This window comes from Pelodiscus sinensis, chromosome 14, assembly GCF_049634645.1.
Source record: "Pelodiscus sinensis isolate JC-2024 chromosome 14, ASM4963464v1, whole genome shotgun sequence".
In the NCBI taxonomy this organism is placed as follows: Eukaryota; Metazoa; Chordata; order Testudines; family Trionychidae; genus Pelodiscus; species Pelodiscus sinensis.
In genome coordinates, this window is record NC_134724.1 from 35,013,992 (window position 1) to 35,033,018 (window position 19,027).

General features: G+C 60.4%; 2 protein-coding genes across 4 annotated transcripts in view; one reads left to right on the forward strand and one right to left on the reverse strand.

The window, feature by feature from the left end:
• Nucleotide 1: 1 nt before the first annotated feature.
• On the reverse strand, nt 2–17,882 carry MPI (mannose phosphate isomerase). 2 transcript variants are annotated; one of them, XM_006126270.2, is made up of 8 exons: nt 17,734–17,882; nt 13,979–14,106; nt 12,767–12,967; nt 11,296–11,437; nt 9,902–10,084; nt 6,293–6,466; nt 5,835–6,043; nt 2–3,691 (listed from the first exon to the last, which is right to left on the reverse strand). In XM_006126270.2, exons 1-8 carry the CDS (start codon nt 17,741–17,743, stop codon nt 3,473–3,475), a joined length of 1,266 nt encoding a protein of 421 aa, XP_006126332.1. In that variant the 5' UTR covers nt 17,744–17,882; the 3' UTR covers nt 2–3,472. The 2 variants fall into 2 exon arrangements, with proteins under 2 accessions (XP_006126332.1, XP_075753529.1); XM_075897414.1 differs by lacking the exon at nt 17,734–17,882 and adding an exon at nt 16,482–16,512.
• The window catches only part of SCAMP2 (secretory carrier membrane protein 2), a 30,159-nt gene continuing 29,010 nt past the window's right edge, over nt 17,879–19,027 (forward strand). For both annotated transcript variants that reach the window (XM_075897415.1, XM_075897416.1), the window contains exon 1: nt 17,879–18,031. In XM_075897415.1, coding sequence (XP_075753530.1) covers nt 17,975–18,031 — 57 coding nt within the window. In that variant the 5' untranslated portion in view covers nt 17,879–17,974. The remainder of the gene's footprint in view (nt 18,032–19,027) is intronic.

Genomic DNA, 19,027 nt, shown 5'->3' on the forward strand with positions numbered 1-19,027 from the left:
CTTTTTCTGCAGTGACTCTTTCTTTATTCCTTGTTCTCATGTTACAGCATTCCAGGCCATGAATATACATTAGCTGCTGACATATACTTCAGGGTTCTCTGTGCTGCCTCCCCCAGCCCCACAGACTTTCAGGGGGGCTGGAGGAAAACTTCATCAATGCAAGCTGTATGCCAAAGGGGCGCTCCTGCTGGGGATCAGTTCTTGCCTTACTCCCCTCCATTGTATTTTCCTTCCTCACAGCTCTCTGGAAGTTCCAGAATGAATCAAGTCAATGCTCAGCTTCATTCAACAATCAGCAGTGTGTTCCCCTTCCCAGGAATCGTCTAAAATACTCCAAACATGAGGGGAGTACTCCATTGGTGTGGAGTTAGGCCAGATCTGCCCTCTGGGACAAAGATGATGCCCCACTCCAGCTGCGTGAATAGCATAGCTGGACTCAATGTACCTTTAATTTGAATTTCTGCAAATCCCCCTGTGGGAGACTGATGGAAGAAACTCTCCTGTGGACGGGTGGAGTACCAGGGTCACAGGGGTGATATCAGTGGTTGAGTTAGCAGGTCCTGCCTAGACCTGCTCCATTGAACACCAGCAGATGGATCCCTGCAGCATAGATTACCCAGCAAGTGGAGACAAAGCCTTAGATGTGTGTAAATCTGACTGGATCTTCAGTCACACAGATAAAATGCCTCTCCTCAAATAAGGAACTGAAGCTGCAGGGAGCACTGGCTGAGTATCCATGGTTAAGACTGATGTGAGCAATGGCAGGTGAAAGAACCAGGCTTTAACTCCCAGGTGTGGAGTGATGACCAGGGCTTGACAAACTGCTGTTTCTGCTCACCACAGGCAAGTAGATTTCAGCCAGTACTTGTTCACCAGTGGTGCGTGCATGTGCACTGTGGGTCTTGTACATGTGCAGGGTTGGTGAGTAGATTTCACTGCTGTTTGTCAAGCTGTAGCGATGACCCCAGCCTGTTGCTGCAGCTCTGTGTTCACCATGGCTCACGCAGGGTATGGAAAACTCAAGTGAATTTTTTAATACTGATGTCACTGTGCTGCTGCCTCACAGGTCACTGCACCAGGGGCAAAGGTGGTTCAGGGCTACAGGTGGGGACTGTAAGACATGGACCATCAAGCATAAGCACCCTTTAATTAGCAGCAAGAGTGGGTGCACCTCTCTTCTGGGGAATAATGCCAACATGTTGCTTCCCATGAACACCGCCAACAGCTGTCAGTTTAAGCCAAACAACTGCTCTGAGGCAGTAAGTGCCCCTGTGTGACTAACATACTCCATCACTGTAGCCAGCCTGAAATAGCACCAGACTTTGGGGCTGTGTCTAGACTGGCAAGTTTTTCCACAAAAGCAGCTGCTTTTGCGGAAAAACTTGCCAGCTGTCTACACTGGTGGCTTGAATTTGTGCAAGAACACTGACCATCTCATGTAAGATCATCAGTGTTCTTGCAGAAATGCCATGCTGCTCCCGTTCGGGCAAAAGCCCTCTTGCACAAATGCAAGAGGGCCAGTGTAGACAACACTGTATTGTTTTGCGCAAAAAAGCCCCAATCGCGAAAATGGCGATCAGGGCTTTCTTGCGCAAAACTGCGTCTAGATTGACATGGACACTTTTCTGCAAATGCTTTTAATGGAAAAACTTTTCTGTTAAAAGCATTTGTGGAAAATCATGCCAGTCCAGATGTAGCCTGGTAGTGGCACAGTCTTACTGGGAAAGGGACTGTAGAAACCCTGGCTCTATATAACAGACAGCCCTAGCACGTGAACCTGGGTGTCATGGCAACCACACAAACTATAACAAGCAGCCAGCTGGGTCCTGTAAACTGAACTATGCACCCTTTAAACTTTCCCCTTCAACACTAGCTGCAGCAATCTGACCAGTTCCAGTGCAGCAGAGCTGGGGCTGCAGCTTGGCTCAGAGGGGGACAGCTAAGACTGGGCCAGGATCATAGTAAGCACACTTCATCTGAGGATCTCCACGCACACCCTTCAGGCTGCCTCAACCCCCTGTGAGGTAGGTCAGTTCTTCTCATTGTACAGGGAATGGGGGTGCAGAGGTTAAGTCACTTGCTGACAGTGAAGCAAGAGCTCTGATGCTGACCGTTGCTAACTCCTAGACCCTACAGCCTCTGCATCCTCCTGTTCTGAGAGGTCTGCTTCAGGGCAGACCTGCATCAGCCAGTGCCCAGTTCACCTGCTGTCTGGCTGGGGTAGTGTTTAGAGGGAGGCCCACTCTCCCAGCCCTTCCCTTTCTGTGGTTAGGAAGTTTCAGCCCAACTGTGCTGGTGGCAGGGAGGAAGGCAAATGCATAGTCTGGCTGCTCTGTCCCAGCTCAGGTGCTCACATTGAACTATTCCAGGCCCCTTCAGCCTCACTCCACCCCTGGCTCCCCCCATGGGAGGCATATCTAATTGGCACATACATGCACCCTGGACTCATCCCCACAAACAACTGGATGGGCCAGGTGCTGCAGCCTGCTGCAGAGCAGCAGTGGCACGACTAATCCCCATCTACAAACTACAGCTTTAGGCCAAAGCTCAGGGGCTAGGTAAATAGTGGAGGGGAAGGGGGCATGGAGATGCCCTTGCTGCTCATGAAAAGGAGTCAATCCTAGCCTGGGGCAGGCTGCCAGGCATAGGGGGGAGAACAAACCTCAGCTGCAGGAACCACATAGGCTGCTTGGGATGGAAGCCCCCCAGGTTCTCCGGGAGCCCCAGCACCTACTTCAGGTACAAGCTCACAGGAAGAGACAGACACATGGAACCTGGCAACAGTTCACGGAGTATCCGCTGCATGCCCACGAATGTTCTACTCTCAGCAAACAAGACGAGGACTCCCCTGCTGCCAGTGGACCACAGGGCTTGAAACTGCATCACTAGGGACGGGAAGTGACAGGCCAGGAGAACACACAGACTTTCCTGCAGCACCTATGCAATCTTACAGTGTAGCTCCCCCTCCCCAGGGAGGTAGGCACAGCATCCCTTGAGCAGGAACTCAGTGTTTCCAGGCAGTAATGTGCTTTCCAGTTGCAGAAGGCAGCCCCTTCCAGGGCAATCCTATAGTATACATGCACCTCATGACCAGGCAAAGCCCAGCCCCACTCCATGAATGCTTGAGAGCAACAGAACAGATATCACATCGTATGCAAGATGCAGGCTGGCAGGGACACACACCTATTGCCCTCCCCTTGGAGCAGCTGCCGCTACAAAGTTATATGGGGGGGGGGGGGCGGGGAGAGAAGAAATGGCCTCTTCCTCCCAGCACTTCACATAAGGCCAGGAGCTGAAAGAGGCATGCTGGGAGATGCTGCTTCTACACATTGGGACCCTGCTGCTGTGGGTGATGACCGTGGTTTGGGGGCAAGGTTTAAGCTACCCCACCCTGGGCAAGTCTAGTTTGCACAGGCCAGTTTCTATCTACTCTAAGTGGAGTCGCAGCAGGGAAGGTGCCACGCATCCCAGACTAGAGGAGGCAGCAGGCTCGGAAAAGCAGCATTCCATCCGGAGAGGACAGGTGCAGGGAGATGCTCTCGTTGGCAGAGATGAAAAGCACCGAGCCCCGGCGCAGGGTCATTTCAGACACCGCAGCAGTGGAGGTGGCCACGGCCGTGCCTTGGATCACCAGCAGGATACTGGCAGAGTCAACAGCGGAGATGAGGTACAGCTTAATAGAGGAGGGGATCTGCAAGGGAAACCATAGAAACTGGAAGTCTGGCTCAAATTCCTGGCCGAGTTTCTGCCTCCTTGAGGATGCAGGAAGCACTCGGACTCGTCTCAGAACCCACGGCATGGGGCCTCAACACTGGAGCCTGCCTCTGCCCACAGCAGCTCCAGCCCCTTGTGTGCTGGGAGATGACAGCTTAACTCAAAGCAGCCAAGCTCCAGCTGCTGGAGTCACTCTACCTCACTCCCACCAACCCCTGCCCTGTTGAGAGACGAGCAGCCAGGGGTGATACAACGGTGCTCAGGCGGCTGAGACGGCACCGGGGGGGGGGCGGGGGGGGGGGGAATGACCAACATCCATACTGCCTATCACCACCTCCCTCAACGAGGCCCAGCTAGGACACCAAGCCAAGCACTGAGCGCTGCTTACTAGGTTTAAATGCCTCTGGAGAAGCTTGGCTTCCCCCTGGGGCAGCAGCTTTCAGGCCCGGGCAGAAGAGCGAATGACATGCAGCCCAGAAAAGAGGTGGGTGTATATCTCCCCCATGCCCCCATTCCCAGAAAAGTGAAACCAGCCAACCCTGGTCAGTTTCACAGCAGGAGACCCCTTTGCAGGAGCAGCTGCTGGATTGGGGGGGGGGGGGGGAGGGGAGGAGGATCCAGAGAGATCACTGGGGAGTGTGAGAAACTGGCTTGAGGGGGCAGATACACCCCACCACCTATTCCCAAGCCAGCTAGCTGACTGGCCCCTTGCCTATGGTCTCATGGTAGCAGTGTGGCTTGTCCCAGTTAAGGTGACCCTGTGATGCTACCTCTAGAGCAGGTGGTGGGTGGGATTGGACGGGCAGGAGGGAGAGTCCTGGTGGGCTGGGAGGGGATGCAGTGATCCCCTCTTGGGCCACAGCACTGTGTGTGTGGGGGGGGGGGGGGGGAGAAGGGGAGGGAATAAGATATTAATGGAAAACCTGACTGACATCTGTGCTTTTGTTTCTCTTTGACTGAGAAGTGTCTTCCCTCCCACCCCACTTCAGCAACGTGGCCAGGGAACACGCCCCCGACTGTGAAATCTGATTGTTTGTGCTTTTCCCCTGTACCACACAGATTTCACAGGGGAGGGCATGTTCCTCACACGGGCCCTGACCCAAAAGGAAGCAGGAGGGGAACAGTTATTTGGGGCAGGGGGGATTGTCACCACATTGCAGCCCTTACTTCTGGGCTACCTTAAAAAAGAAAACAGAGCAGCTGGAAAGTGGCAGCTGTTGGCCAGGTGCCCAGCCCTGAAGGCAGCATCCTGTCAGCTGGGGATATCACAGGTTAACCAACGGTCCTGATGGGCTGGAGGAGCTCTCCCAGACCTACCCTGTGACGCCACAAGCTTGGGATGCACCAGCCCAGCCCAGCCCAAGCAGACCCTGCCCACCATGCGGCAGGCCCAGCCAGGCTGGAGCAGCCCCCTGCCGGCGGGATCCTGTTTAAGCAATTAATAATACAGGATTTTACATTGCTACCGCCAGCAGCAGTGTGCAAGGGAGGGTGGCAAGCCCATACTGTGCCCTCATCTCTGCTGCTACTGGGGGTGGCACTGTCTTCAGAGCTGGGCGCCTGGCCAGCAGCCGCCAGGCTCCAGCTGCCCAGCTCTGAAGGAAGTGCTAGCAGCAGCGCAGGAGTCAGGGTAGCAGTTCCACAGTCCCCCACGCAGTAGCCTTGCAGGCCCACCCCACCCCCAAACACAACACTCCATTTTGGGTCAGAACCCCAACCGTTACCCCACCACGATGTTCCGATTTAAAGAGGTGAAATCACAACATGTGTGACTTTAAAAATCTAATGACAAAATGGACCATACATTGGGTAGAGCCCTAGCCGTGGCCTTTGGTAGGGGGGCTCAGGGTTAGCGCTAGATCTTTGCAGGCGGTAGGAATTCTCCCCTCTCCCAGTGCCATCTCAGCTGCACAACTTACTCCCTTCGGCAAGAGCCACTGCTTTGCCCACAGCCCTTGCAGTGCTGCCAGCCCAGGGTCAAGCCTCAGCGGCTTTGGGGCTCCCCCCAACTCTTCTTGCTGCTCATCGAGAGGAGTGGAGAAGGAAGAGACGTGACAGTTTGTCCCATGCTGCACTAGGACCCTCCGGCCATTGATTTGCTGCCCCAGGGCCCCACTCACCTCTATTTTCATGACAGTGAAGTCGGGGATGGGCGGGTCGTAGAGGTAGAGACACGGATCCAGGCGGCTCTGGGTGGGGGCAAAGACCTTGGCGCTGCTGGGCGCGGGCGTGTAGTTCAGCATCTCACACAGAGTGAGCACGTCGATGAACTTGGGCGTCAGGCCGGCCCGCACGGTGTTGTCGGAACAGGCCATGCACTCGATGCAGTCTGGGGAGCAAGGAACGCGGCGTCAGTGCAAGGTGGGACCCTCCTGGTCACAGCGCGTTGCTTGGGAAGCCAGGAGTCTGAACTCAGCTCCAGGAACGAGGAACATCCCCGTCCCTTCGCTGTGGGAGACAATGGCCGCTGGGCTCAGGGAAACGGGCCACCCTCTCCTCTCAAACACAGAGTCAGAGCACACATCCTCCCCACACCCAGCTGCTGGCCATGCCCAGCTCCCCCTCCTCCCCCGCTCACCTCCATACAGGTAGGCATGAGGCTCGTTGGCCCCCAGGAACATGGCCTCTCCTGGCTGCAGCATCACCAAGTTCAGGAAGTAAATGGCAAAGCAGCCGATGTCTCCCGGGAACTGCGAGTGCAGCTGCAGCAAGAGCTTCCCGCTGCTCTCCGAGGCGTCCTTCCCTTCAGCAGCTGTGGCAGACAGAGCCCCGGGGCGAAGCCAGGTCAGCAGCAGCCCCACAACATAGCCCCTGTAGCGAGACCCACTGCTTCGCTGCCAGCCAGGGTCAGGAGTCAGTGGCCTGGGGTCCCCCCAGCCCTCCAATCAGGAGGCAGGAGGGCAGAGTGGGCCTGGGCAGTTCCCGCTGCACTTCTGAGATGGGACGAGCCAGGGATCCACCCTGCCTAGGTGGGTTATGGGCCTCACAGATCCAGCCACTTCCAGAGACACAGGGCCCCACAGCACCAGGCTCTGCTCTGCAGGAGGGATGTGGGGCTGGCTGGCTTTCCCCACACCCCTCCCTGGGATAGAGGATCAGGCCAAAGGAACCACCAGACTATCTAGCCTGCCCTCCATCCAACTTCCCCCTCACAGCAAACCCAGTCACTCAGTGGAGAGAGCCTGCTAGTGGCCTCCTCTCCCACAGGGGCACCTCCTGGACAGCAGAAATTCTTATTCCCTCGCCCTCCAGACCAGCTGCGATGCACCCTCCCCCACCCCCAACCATGGTCCCACCCCCCCCACACACACCCCCCGCCTTACGCCCAGCTCTGCCCAGCATCCCGCGGGTCCGTCCTTCCTTCCCGTGTGCCACTCCTCCCAGGGAAGGAGAGGAAGGTGGTGATCTTCCATGCCCGTAACCCAGCCCCTCCGGGGAGCAGGATGGGACGGGCACACTCTCCCACCCAAGAATGGCGATTGGCAGGGTAGGGTGGGTGCCCTTTTGGAGCTGCTCCTCCCCACCCCCTGGAACAGAACCGGGGCAGCCTCACTTGGCCTGAGCCCCTTTCACTAGAGGGAGGCCTCTTTGGCTTGGCTCATGCGCCCTCCGTTGCAATGAAGGGCCCCTTTGTATTTTCACTCTAGAGTCTCCTCAACAGAGCCCCAGACCCGGCCCAGGAGCTGGCACAAGCTTCATGCTGGTGGCCCAGCCGCTGCCAAGGCCCAGGCTGGCTGCACACGGACAATGCCGAGTGGGGACCAGGCGAGTCTGGGGGCCCGCGTGTGTTAGGAGGGATACTCGAGTCGCAGGCCCCATTTCCAGGGAATGTTGTAGGACGCTGCCTGCACTGATCCCCCTTGCAGCACGGGCCCCTGGGGCATCAGGAAACAGCTCCGTGCGCGCTAGACACCAAGCACCAAGGGCTAGTTTACCCCCGAGGCGTCACCTCCTCCCCAGCCTGGCCTCCAGACACGCTACTGCGGAACATCAGCGGACAAGAGACTGGTCCACTCCTCCTCCCCCCACGAAGAGGGGACGTTTACAAGCCCTCGGCCCATCCCGCCCGGAAAGCCAGGCGAGGGGCGCACAGTCCCCGACAAGGGCTTGGAAGCACAATGCTGCCTGGAACACCATGCGATGCTTAGGTGGGGCTTGGACTAAGGGACACACTTGCAAATGACAGCAGCATCTGTCACCTTCTGAAACCTCCGACTGTGTCTGTTCACCTGCTTTAACCCGGGAAACAGCTTTCATTCTGCCCATTAATATAGTCCTGTGACTAACAAAGGACTGTGACAAGTCCTGTGGAAAGAGAGCTACGGTACAACTGAGCAGGATACGCGACAGATTCTTTGGGACTGGGAATAACCTGAGTATTGTTGGGAATTGGAGTTTGCCCCAGGGGGCCGCCTGTGACTCCGTTATGGGCCTTCCGAGTTCACATTTGTTCCTGGGTCAATGACAGCTACGTGTAGAACCTCAAACTGCTTCGGGGCATGCCCTGAGGCTGGCACAAACAGCTGTGGGCTGTGCCGGAAAGACTTCGCTCCTTTCCCGCTGCTTGTCGGGCAGACGCTCGCTGGGGGAGGGCAGCCTGGGCAGGAAAGACCGGAGCTGCAGCCCAGAGCAGTGAGGGCAGGAGGCAAAATCACCTTCATGCTTGTTACTCTTCACTTACACACGGCCCTGCTCAGTTTGTTTGCCCAGAGAGGGATCTGAAGCCCCCGGCCACTCGGGTTCAGTGATGAGCTCACAAATCTGAGGCCTTTCGTGGCGGCACCGCTCCGGGGCACCGTACCCGGCACCTGTTCAAATACCAAGGGACAGGCGGAGCTGCAGCCCCTCCGGCGTGGGAACTCCAGCACAGCTTCCCAGGGCCTGCCGTGAAGAGGAGTCAGGCCCAGCTACTCTCCCAGGGTGCAGCCAGGACACGGGGCAAAATGTGCTTCTCAGGAGTGACTTAGGAGCGCTATCGCCTCCAGGCAGGCAGGGCTCCAGCTCGCCCCAGCACGGCGCCTCGCCACCCACCCGGCCGGGCATGCAGCAGCACCACATCCTGCAGGGCCTGCGCTTCCCACTCCCCCCCCCGACAGTTCGTGAGATCACGGGGGCCACGGCTGCTGCTGGGTTTGTCACATCCCTGCTTCCCCGTGCTGGAGCCCAGGCCCAGCTCTTCCCCCTCCCCCGCAAGGCACCGAGCTGGGAGTGGGACGCGCCCTGCCAAGGGGCGCTCGGCTGATCCGCCCTCTCTGGGGTTGTGGGCACAGGGGCTGTCTCGTGCGCTTCTGGAGCAGGTCAGCCCGCCCCTTTAACAGCCAATGCTACCAGCCCGGCGCAGTCAGCCCTGCCTAGGCCACAATGAGCTGCTTCCTGGCTTACTGGGGCAGCACTAAAGGGAGCCCAGGGGTGGCTGAAGAGGAGCCCAAGTGGGGTGCAAGAACTTTCTTTGGGCTTTAGTCCCCCCAGGGGACTGAACCCAGAGCGACTCAGCCAGAGGCTTAATCCAGGAATTTCCAGACAGACAGGAAACCCAGGCGGGGGAAACTGAGGCAGGGAGCGGCAGCATTTGGCACTGCAGGACAGGCCCATCCTGTAGCCACTTCCCATTTCCCAGGCTGGCCAAGCAGCAACTAGCTCGGTGTCCTACCTGAACAGAGCTGGAGGCTGGGTGCAATGCAGGGGGCGTTTCCCGCCCCGGCGTGGCCAGGCTTTCCCAAGGCGGGAGGGAGGGTGCAGATCCCTGCTGGGGAGCGGCTGCCAATGTCAGAGCCGGAGCTAGCCCCAGCAAGCCACGGGCACAGCACTCGGTCATTCCGGAGCGGGGTTGGGCGCGCCAAAGACCGGACACGGGGAGGAGCCGGCAGTGAAACCTGCGCCATCCTGTGTCTCGCCCGCTCCATGTCAGCATCCCAGGCCTTACCGCCACCGTGATCCCCGCCTAGCGGGGCAGCTGGCCCATCTGGCAGGGTGCGGTTAAAACCCCAACAGCGAGAGCCAGTCAGTGGCTACCAGAAGGCTGCCCCCTTCTTCCTCACTCCAAGATGCCCACCTGCCCCCAAAGACACATGGCAGCTCCCTCCCCTTCACTAATCCAGGGCACTGAACCATGCAGGCAACCCACCAGGCAGCCTTTGGGTCGTCCCGTTTCCCCGCTCCCGACCCCCCGGACAGGCACAGAACAAACCTTCCTGGGAAATCCTCTTCACCAGCATGTTCAGCTGGTCCACAAAGACCTTCTTCTCGCTCTTCATCATCCGGGTGAAGCAGACGCGCAGGGCGGCAGAGACGCCCCGGGGGTCGTCGCACACGCTGCGCTCCAGCTGCTCCGCTGCCACGTTGCCGATCAGCGCCCGGAACTCGGGGACCTCTGCCGAGAGCGGACCCGTCAGCAGCCCAGGGCAGGACGGGCAGCAGCAGCACACCCACCCCCTCAGCCAGCCCCCGGGGTGGGCTGCTAACACCCTGCCTCCTTCCACAGCCCCCACCAGCCGCAGGGCTCCAACACGGCGAGTCGGAAACCTCGCAGCAAAGAGCGTCTGCGGTCTCAGAGCCGGAAGCGCCTTCCCTAGCCCTGCTCTGCCCTTTGGCGCTTCAATCTCTGGGCTAGGCATCTACGGCTGAAAACCCGGCAGAAGGGGAAAGGCCCCAGCCAAAGCAAAGGGGCGAGCCCCAGGGCACCGGGCGCAGCGGCTCCAGGACACTCAGCCGAGTCTTTCCTAGGGGCCGTTCTCAATCACCAAGCCAGGGCTCAGGGCAGCTCGTGGCCTCCAGCAGAGTTCCCCCGAGGGGTCAGCCCCCCTAATTGTGGCTGTTTGGGCAGAGCCATCAGCCCCCCGGCCGGCAGGCCCAGCGAGAGGGGAGCACAAGCCCGGGGCTCCTCGCAGCCCTCAGCTCGGCTTCAGGGAGCAGGGTGCCGGGACTGTTGCCCAAGGCCTTATGCTCTGACACCCCCACCCTCCCCAGCTCTGCTTGGGGCGACATGGCCGGGGCCGGGGGACGATGTGCCCACCCCAGCCGGAGAGGGGTCTGCAGGGATCCCCTGGAGACTCTTAACTCCCCACAAGTTCAGCCCCCTACTGCATCTGACCCTTCCCCTGGCCCTCCATCTCGGATGTTGTCACTAACTCCTACACCCCAGGGATGGGCAAAATACGGCCGGTGGGCCCGATCCGACTGGCAAACACTCACGTCCAGCCCGCCATGATCCTGTGGGCCACCACTGTCCTGCAGCCCAGCAGGACCCCTGCACCTAAACCCTCTGCGCCCCTGCTCCAGGTCACAACCCCGCCCTGCACCCCCGCCCTTGGTCACATCCCTCTCCCAGACTCTGCCCCACTCCAGTACCTCTCCCCAGGTCAGAATCCTCTCCTACACCAAACCCCCCTTCCAGACCCTGCACCCCTCCCACACCCCAATCCCCTCCAGCCTCCACCCCAGACCCTGCACCTCCTCCATTAATATCATGGAAGAGGGCAGCCCTTGACCACTTACCAAATTCTTGGAGTGCCCCCCCCCCACCACCACCATCAAAAATTATGGCCCATCCCTGCCCAGCCCGCTGCGCCACCTGGTGCTTACTCTGCAGAAAAGCCACGATTTCCTCCACGGGCCGGAAGCCACACATGCCCTGGAAAGGGGTCAGCGCAATGGCCATCTCTGGCTTGTGATTGGCATCCGGATAGTGCTCGGGAAACTGGGCGTGAAGCTTCCCGGCCAGCTCCTAGAGAGACGGGACAAAGGGTCAGAGCCCGGACGATTCCCCCTCGGCAGCCAGGCCCCTCGGCACCAGCTCCGGGGCTGGGAAGCTGCATCCTGGGGAAGCAATCCCCTAACACTGGGGATTCAACGAGGAGTCAGATGGCTCACCCTGCACCATCCCCCCAGCTAGCAGGCTCTGGCTAGCCACATGCCAGGCTTCAGTGGGTTTCGCTGCCTGTTGTCGCCCCCGCCCTGGGCAATGGGAAACATCAGGGCTGCAGGCAGGGAGCACAGCAGCACCAAGGGGCTCTGGGAGACAAGTGCGTGCTAGCAAGGGCTGGGCTTAGCCCGCCGTGCGCGTCTCGCCGCGCCATGGGGTCTCCCAGCACCAGGCAGCGGTACTGGCTGCTGAGCTCACGGCTGCCCGCCGAGGGATTCTCTCTGCTCTGTCTCAGATGGGAACTAGCTGCCGAGATCAGAGCACCGAACGCCCCCCAGCCACAGCTCCAGCCTGGAGCGCAGGCGTTCTCCCGCGCTTACGTCCTGCCCGCGACACAGGCGGAAAACAGACGGCTAGGGCCGAGGTCCTTACAACGCAGAAGGGACGTTTTACTGCCCTCCTCTTATCACAGAGTAATAAACCAGCCCCTGCCAGGTCAGGTCTGGCCACCACACCCAGCAGCTGAGCCGACACCAACATTTCGGTGGCATGCCAAGAGCCCAAGACAGAAGTTTACAACCCAAGAACTGTTGCCTCGTGTTTAAAGCCCCATGCGCTGACTCATCTGCAGGAAGCGACTCCAACACGCAGGGCACACGCGCGGAGCCCTGCCCGAGCTCAGTCAGGCTAGATGGGCAGTGGATGCTCGCACAGCCGAACTGGGCTGGTCGGAACAGGCGAAAGCTTGCAGAAAACGAACGCACGCCCCTGGGCCGCACCCTGGCATTGCTCCTGGACGGGCTCGGTTTCAACTGCAGCCTTTTGGGCAGGCTTTGGATGGGGAGAGGACAAGCCACACACTGTTCCTATCCCTGTTCTTCCCCTCTAGCCACCACACTATGCTGGGGGCACCCCTCTGGGTGAGACAAGCTGGGGGGGGGGATTGTTTCGGCATTTCCCTGGAGTTGGGGCACGGTCAGTCTGTAGCTCTGCTCCGTTAGGCACCTAGCAGCCTCTGGGTAGCGAGAGCCAGGAGCATTTGCCGCCGCTGCAGCCCTCCGTGGCGAGGGACCGGGAACATGGTGCACTCCGCAGCAGTCTGCCACGGGCGCAGGCCAGGCTCGGCTCTCAGAAAGGCCGCCGGCAAGGACCCAGCAGTGCACTCGGAGGGGGCACAGAACAGCTTCTTACCTTGTTGGGATGGGCCTGGATGGACAGGGCCGTGTTCACCGACAGCACTTTGAACAGGAACGGCAGCTGGCCCTGGAAGGTCTCCTTGACCTTGGATCCCAGGCAGCCCGGATTATCTGCTATCCACTGTCCCAAGGTCCGCTGGGGGATTCGATTATCCAGAATAACAGCGTCGCCTCTGGGGTGGGTTCCCATCCAGAGCTGCAGCAGGCACACGTGGGGCGGAAAGGGAGGGACGGAGGACAAAGCCGTTAGCGTCTCCAGCGTGGGCCCTGGGCCAACAGGCAGACGGGGAAGGAGGCAGGATTGTCTGGACACCAGTTCTCCTCCGCTTCCCTCTATGGGTCAGACTGATCAGCAGCCCCGCTTAGCTTCTAAGGGCATCTCTCCCTTCCCCCTCCCGGCTAGGTTAAAGCGTACAGAGGCCTGGTCTGCCGGGCTGGATCTCGCTACACGCCCCTACTGCCGCTTCTCCTCTGAGCCTTTCGAAACAGCAATTGCCACGCGGGAAATCACCGCCCCGTCCGGGTCCCTGCCTCCAGCAGCCCCAGCACTTGAAAGGAACCCGCCCCCCACTTTCCCTCTGCAGACTCTGCCAGGGATTCAAACTCCAGCTGGCGATCAGCTTGAGCCCTGAAGCATGAGGCTCAAGGGCCCTTCGTGATCGGCATCCCAACTGGTGCCACTGCGGATGCTGTCCATGTTCCTAGCTGCTGCAACGTTTCAGGGGTGGGGAACCTAAGGCTGGGGGGCTGGATGCGGCCTCCAGCTTGCCTAGATCCAGCCCCCAAGACTCAGGGCTCCCCCCCCCCCCAGTATGGGGAGCCTGCGCTGGCACTCCAGCCTCCCTGGCATCTCCCCGCTGGGCTGGAGCCCACAAAATCTACTAGCCTGTGTCCCCCCCCCCCCCCCCCCGGCTCTGGTGCATGAGGGGAATGTGGGGAGCGTCTGTCTCCTTCTCAGTTAGGGCCACACCAGTGAGGGTTTGGTTTTGGGGGTTTTTTTGCTTCTCATTTGTGCGTGCCCCCCACTGATTTTTCTGTGGGTCAGCAGCCCCCAACCCTCAAAAGGTTCCCCAGCTCCGCTCCAAAGGAGGAGCCAACTTTCGGCCACAGCCAGGACGGTGGAGCCAGGAGAGGGAAAGCGTCTGATTTCGGGATCACAGCAGTACCTGTGCCCTGGAAGGGCAGGGGGAGGGAGCTGGGGGCTTACCTCAGCGTATGGCTTGTCTGGATCTATCTGGGCCAGTGGATCATTGCTGGTCAGCAGCTTGGCCACTTCGCTCTCCAGCCCAATCTTCCCCCAGGCATAATTCTGCACCACGCAGGAGAGGGGGAACACTGCGCGCACACACAAACACAAAGGGTTATCCAAGGACACGACAGGGAAAATCACCGGCCTGCAAAATGGCTGGACACCATTAACTCCCGGCCACTGGGCTACATTTCCTGCCCACACTCTGGCCTCTGCCACTGCAACCTTCTCCTCTGAGAAGCTGCCCCCTCCAAAATGCTGCTGCTCAGATCAACTCCTCATCCCATCCCCTTTCTTCTTTCGGCTCCTCCATCAAAGTCAAGCTCCTAGTCTCTAGGTCTGTGCACAACTTACCCTGACCCATAGCTGCCCCCGGCCCCTTCTCCCATGTTCATCTTCATGCGTCCTTCCTGTTCCTCAGAACACTTCTCCTCCCATCCACCCAGCCACTTTCACCTTCCGAAAACTCTCTTCCCTTAATTTTAAACAACGTCCACCAGAGAAAACAAGGGACAATCCGTATTACAGTAGCCCCTAGAGGCCTGGAAGAGTTCACAATCTGAGTAGGTTGAGCAACCACCATCACGTATCCAACTGTGCTGGGTCTCTAATTGAGAGAGCACAGTCCTGGGAGCAGCGTGATGTGTTTTGCAGAGCACAGTTCTACAGTTCCTCCGAAGGACAGCCACCTTGGGCCAGACCAATGGTCCATCTAGCCTATGGTCCGATCTTCCTAAGGTGGCTGATGCTACAGAGGGAATGAAGAGAATAATTATCGAGTGATCCACCCAGACATCCAGTCCCAGCGTCTGGCAGTCAGAAGTTTAGGGATGCCAAAGCATCTCTGACCATCCTGGTCAACAGTCATGGATGGACTCTAGGAGTAATCGTGTAGCGGGAGCCTGCATGTAACTGTGAAGTCCAAGCTCATCGGTTAACCGTTTACACAGTACACGGTCACATCCCTAATGGACCCCATCCTTCAGGAACTGATCGAAATCTTTCTGAACCACCATTATACTTTTGGCCTCCACAACATCCCCAGCCATAACTTGTACAAGGCTGACGGTGTGCTGCAGGAGTACTTCCCTGTTTGTTTTAAACCGGCTGCCTGTTAATTTCATTGGGCGATCTCTGGTTTGTGTGTGATGGGAACACTTCCCTTTTCATTTCTACACACCATCCATGGACTGAGTGGTCTCAATGCATTCTACATGCTTTGCTCTAGTGCCACAGTCCAGAATGTTTCACTACAAGACAATTTCCAGTCAGAGCAACACACACAGTGACAGAATTGTGCCCTAGCATAAGCTGTTCAACTATTCCAAGATCCAAAGCGGCCAAACGTAACTGAACGTATGACTGGGTAAATACAGCATCCTCTTGCACCACAAATCTGCCTGCTGCTCATCTGATCCCGAAGAAAACCCGTGTTTGCTCTTGCACAGCCCAGACAGTTATGGGAAAGTCAGCGGGCTTCCACCCCACCTCAAGCATCAGACATGATGGCAAAATCTTTGATCTTCAGGATCCTGTGCAGACCCTGCATTCTTAGATTCCCCAAGTGCTTATGCAAGGCATGGCATTCTTGGTAGGGCCCAGAAACTCTATTGCCAAAGCTAACTAGGAAACTTTCCCTAGTAAGTGCAAAGGGACTGGCAAGGGGAGGCTGGAATAGCAAGCAAGGCCACTGATTTTTGCAGAATTTAAGCATGTATCAAACACAGAAGCCAATCTCCAGCATGAGGCACACAGGAGAGCCTGGCTAGACAGAGAATGGGAGCAACAAAGGAGCTTAGACATTGCAATGCTGATTCTCACTGCACCTAGCACATCACAGGAACAGCACTGTGACCCCAGAGCTGATGGGCGTGAAGGGGTGGAGAGAGGCGCCTCAGAATGCAATGCCCCACAGCCAGCATGGGAGGCCAGGGGCTGCCAGCAACCAGACAGTGGGAGATGCTAAGAAGAAATGATGGGAACAGGCAACTCCCGTCTCTGGGGAGAGCGAGCCAAGCACCGACTCCCCCAGTCGCTTCTGTGCACGCTGATGCCCCATTAAACAATGACCAGAGCTGGGGAGAGGGGAACCCGGGTCCTCCCCCTTCAGCGCCCGAGGCAGAGAGCTGCACACACACGGAAATACCCTTGGGTCCAGCCCCCGCCTTCCAGAGGCAGAGTCCTGCCCTCTGCCTCCCCTCCCAGCCAGCTCCCAGGGCCCCTGCCTCTCCGCCCTTCCCCCACGGAGAAATGCCAGCCCCAAGAACCGAGCGCAGCCGGGCGGCGCTGCCAGTGCCCGGGGGGCCGGCGAGGAGCGGCCCGCCAGCGGAGGAGGTGCCATGTGCCCGGCTGCAGGGAGCCGGCCGGCCGGCCGGCCGCCGCCGCGAGGGAGGCGCATCCCAGGGCAGGTTCCAGCTCAGCCCCTTCCCCCAGTGCACGGAGCCCGCCCGGCCCCGCTCACCTCTCGGCTCCGCCATGGCTCCGCCTGGCGCCCGCTTGCCCAGCCTGGCCGGCGAGCGAGGGGATCGGGCTGCAGCGGCCGCCACGCCCCCTGGCCGCCCGGGCACGCTGGGAGCGGTAGTTCCCTGCTGTGCCCCGCTGCGCGGGCGGAGCCTGCCCATTGCCGGCCCGCCGGCCTTAGAGTAGGGGGCGGGACCCATTGTTCACCCTGCCCGGGCAGGCCCGCTCCGCTGTGCACGCGGGGTAGCGCCCCCCCCCCCCCGGCAGCTCCCCTGCCCAATATGCAACCCCCACGTCCCCATCACTCCCCCACATATATACAGCCTCTTTCCCACTACACCCCCCTGTGTGCAAACCAACAAGTACACAGCCCCTTTCCCACCCATGCAAACCCACGTGTACCCAGCTCCCTTCCTACTACACACGTGTGCACTCCTATGTGTACTCAGGCCCTTTCCCACTACACCCCCCCAATGTTTGTGTGCCTACAGCTCCCTCCCCACTGTACACCCCCACATTGCAGCCTCCCTCACCACTATTCAATCCCCTATGCCACACCCTTCCCCAGAATACACTCCCATGTGTACAACCCTCCTCCCGCTTTCCCACTATATTCACTAGCGATGTAAAATTAACCAGTTACCTGGTAAGCATTAGGCCTACCAGATAGCCACCCTGTGTTGGGCCGGCTGGCTGAATCCCCACCAGCCCCACTGGGCAGGCGGGGGCTCTGATTGTGCCACAGCAGTCAGGTGGGACCCTGCCTGCCCTGCGCCAGCCCACCAACGGCTAACCATGGAACTGTAATCATTTAACTGGTTAGCTATTTTACAACCCTACTCTACACCCCCATGTGTGCAACCCCCTGCGTGCTCAGCCCCTTTTCCACTATACACACCATCATATGCAACCCTGTGCGCACAAGTCCCTCCTATTACACCCCATGTGTGCAACCCCCCCGTGCACTCAGCCTCCTTCCCACTATTACACACCAGCGTGTGCAACCCTGAGCGCACAAGTCCTTCCCGTTGCACCCCCGTGTGCTCAGCCTCGTTCCCACTATACACACCCCCATGCGTGCCACCCCTACACCTCTGCAGCCCGTCCCCCGCTCCGTGCACTGTTTGTGTGCAAGCCCCCCAGCCCACGCCTTCCTCCGCCATGGGCAGCCCAGGGGCCCGCAAGCACCCGGCGCGCGCCCCTCTGACCAGTTCGCATCTCGCGCCCCCGCGCGCCCCCCGCCGCACGCGCACATTCAGACATGGCGTCAGACAGCAGCTACAACCGGCCCGGCCTGGCCGCGTCTGTTCCCCGCTCGCGGCGCATGCGTCGAGGTTCACCCGGCGCGTGAGGTAACAAACGCTGTTTGTCACGTGGCAGAGAGTGGTCAATGCCCCGCCCCCGGCCGTGAAGGGAGCGCACGCGCAGTCTCGCTCCCGGAAGTGCCCCGTTCCTAGGGAGCAGGAAGCGAGCGGCGCAGGCACGGACCCTGCCATGTCGGCCTACGACACCAATCCGTTTGCCGACCCGGTGGAGGTGAACCCCTTCCAGGTGGGAGCGCGTGCGGGGCCGCCCTGCGCCGGCGGCGGGACGTGGCGCTGAGCGAGGGGCTGCCTGCCAATGGGGGGGGCCGCCCTGCCCCGCGCCGCCCAGTCAGGAGTGAGGGGGCGGGACTGAGGGGGCCCGATCCTGTCGGGGGGGGGATCCCGACCAATATCGGGGGAGGCGGGGCCGCGCCCCCTCTGGGAGCGGGAGGGGCCCAAAGCTGCTTCCCCCCCCTCAGCGCCACCCCTGCTCCGGGTCCGCCTGCTGCTCTCCCCCCCCCCCCCAGCGCCACCCCTGCTCCGGGTCCGCCTGCTGCTTCCCCCCCCCCCTCAGCGCCACCCTTGCTCCGGGTCCGCCTGCTGCTTCCCCCCCCCCCCCAGCGCCACCCCTGCTCCGGGTCCGCCTGCTGCTCTCCCCCCCCCCCCCCCAGCGCCACCCCTGCTCCGGGTCCGCCTGCTGCTTCCCCCCCCCCCCTCAGCGCCACCCCTGCTCCGGGTCCGCCTGCTGCACCCCCCCCCCCAGCGCCACCCCTGCTCCGGGTCCGCCTGCTGCTTCCCCCCCCCCCCTCAGCGCCACTCCTGCTCCGGGTCCGCCTGCTGCTTCCCCCCCCCCCCCCCAGCGCCACCCCTGCTCCGGGTCCGCCTGCTGCGCCTCCCCCCCAGCGCCACCCCTGCTCCGGGTCCGCCTGCTGCGCCCCCCCCCCCCAGCGCCACCCCTGCTCCGGGTCCGCCTGCTGCTTCCCTCCCCCCCCCCCCCAGCGCCACCCCTGCTCCGGGTCCGCCTGCTGCGCCCCCCCCCCCCCCAGCGCCACCCCTGCTCCGGGTCCGCCTGCTGCGCCCCCCCCCCCCAGCGCCACCCCTGCTCCGGGTCCGCCTGCTGCGCCCCCCCCCCCAGCGCCACCCCTGCTCCGGGTCCGCCTGCTGCGCCCCCCCCTCAGCGCCACCCCTGCTCCGGGTCCGCCTGCTGCGCCCCCCCCTCAGCGCCACCCCTGCTCCGGGTCCG

What these genes read in the sequence shown, in the direction of transcription:
- MPI (XM_075897414.1), bottom strand. An exon ending in CAGACAAGCCATACGCTGAG is followed by an intron (nt 12,968 to 13,978) that starts GTAAGCCCCCAG and finishes TGCCTGCTGCAG; the next exon opens with CTCTGGATGGGAACCCACCC. An exon ending in TCACTGTCATGAAAATAGAG is followed by an intron (nt 3,692 to 5,834) that starts GTGAGTGGGGCC and finishes TTTCCCTTGCAG; the next exon opens with ATCCCCTCCTCTATTAAGCT.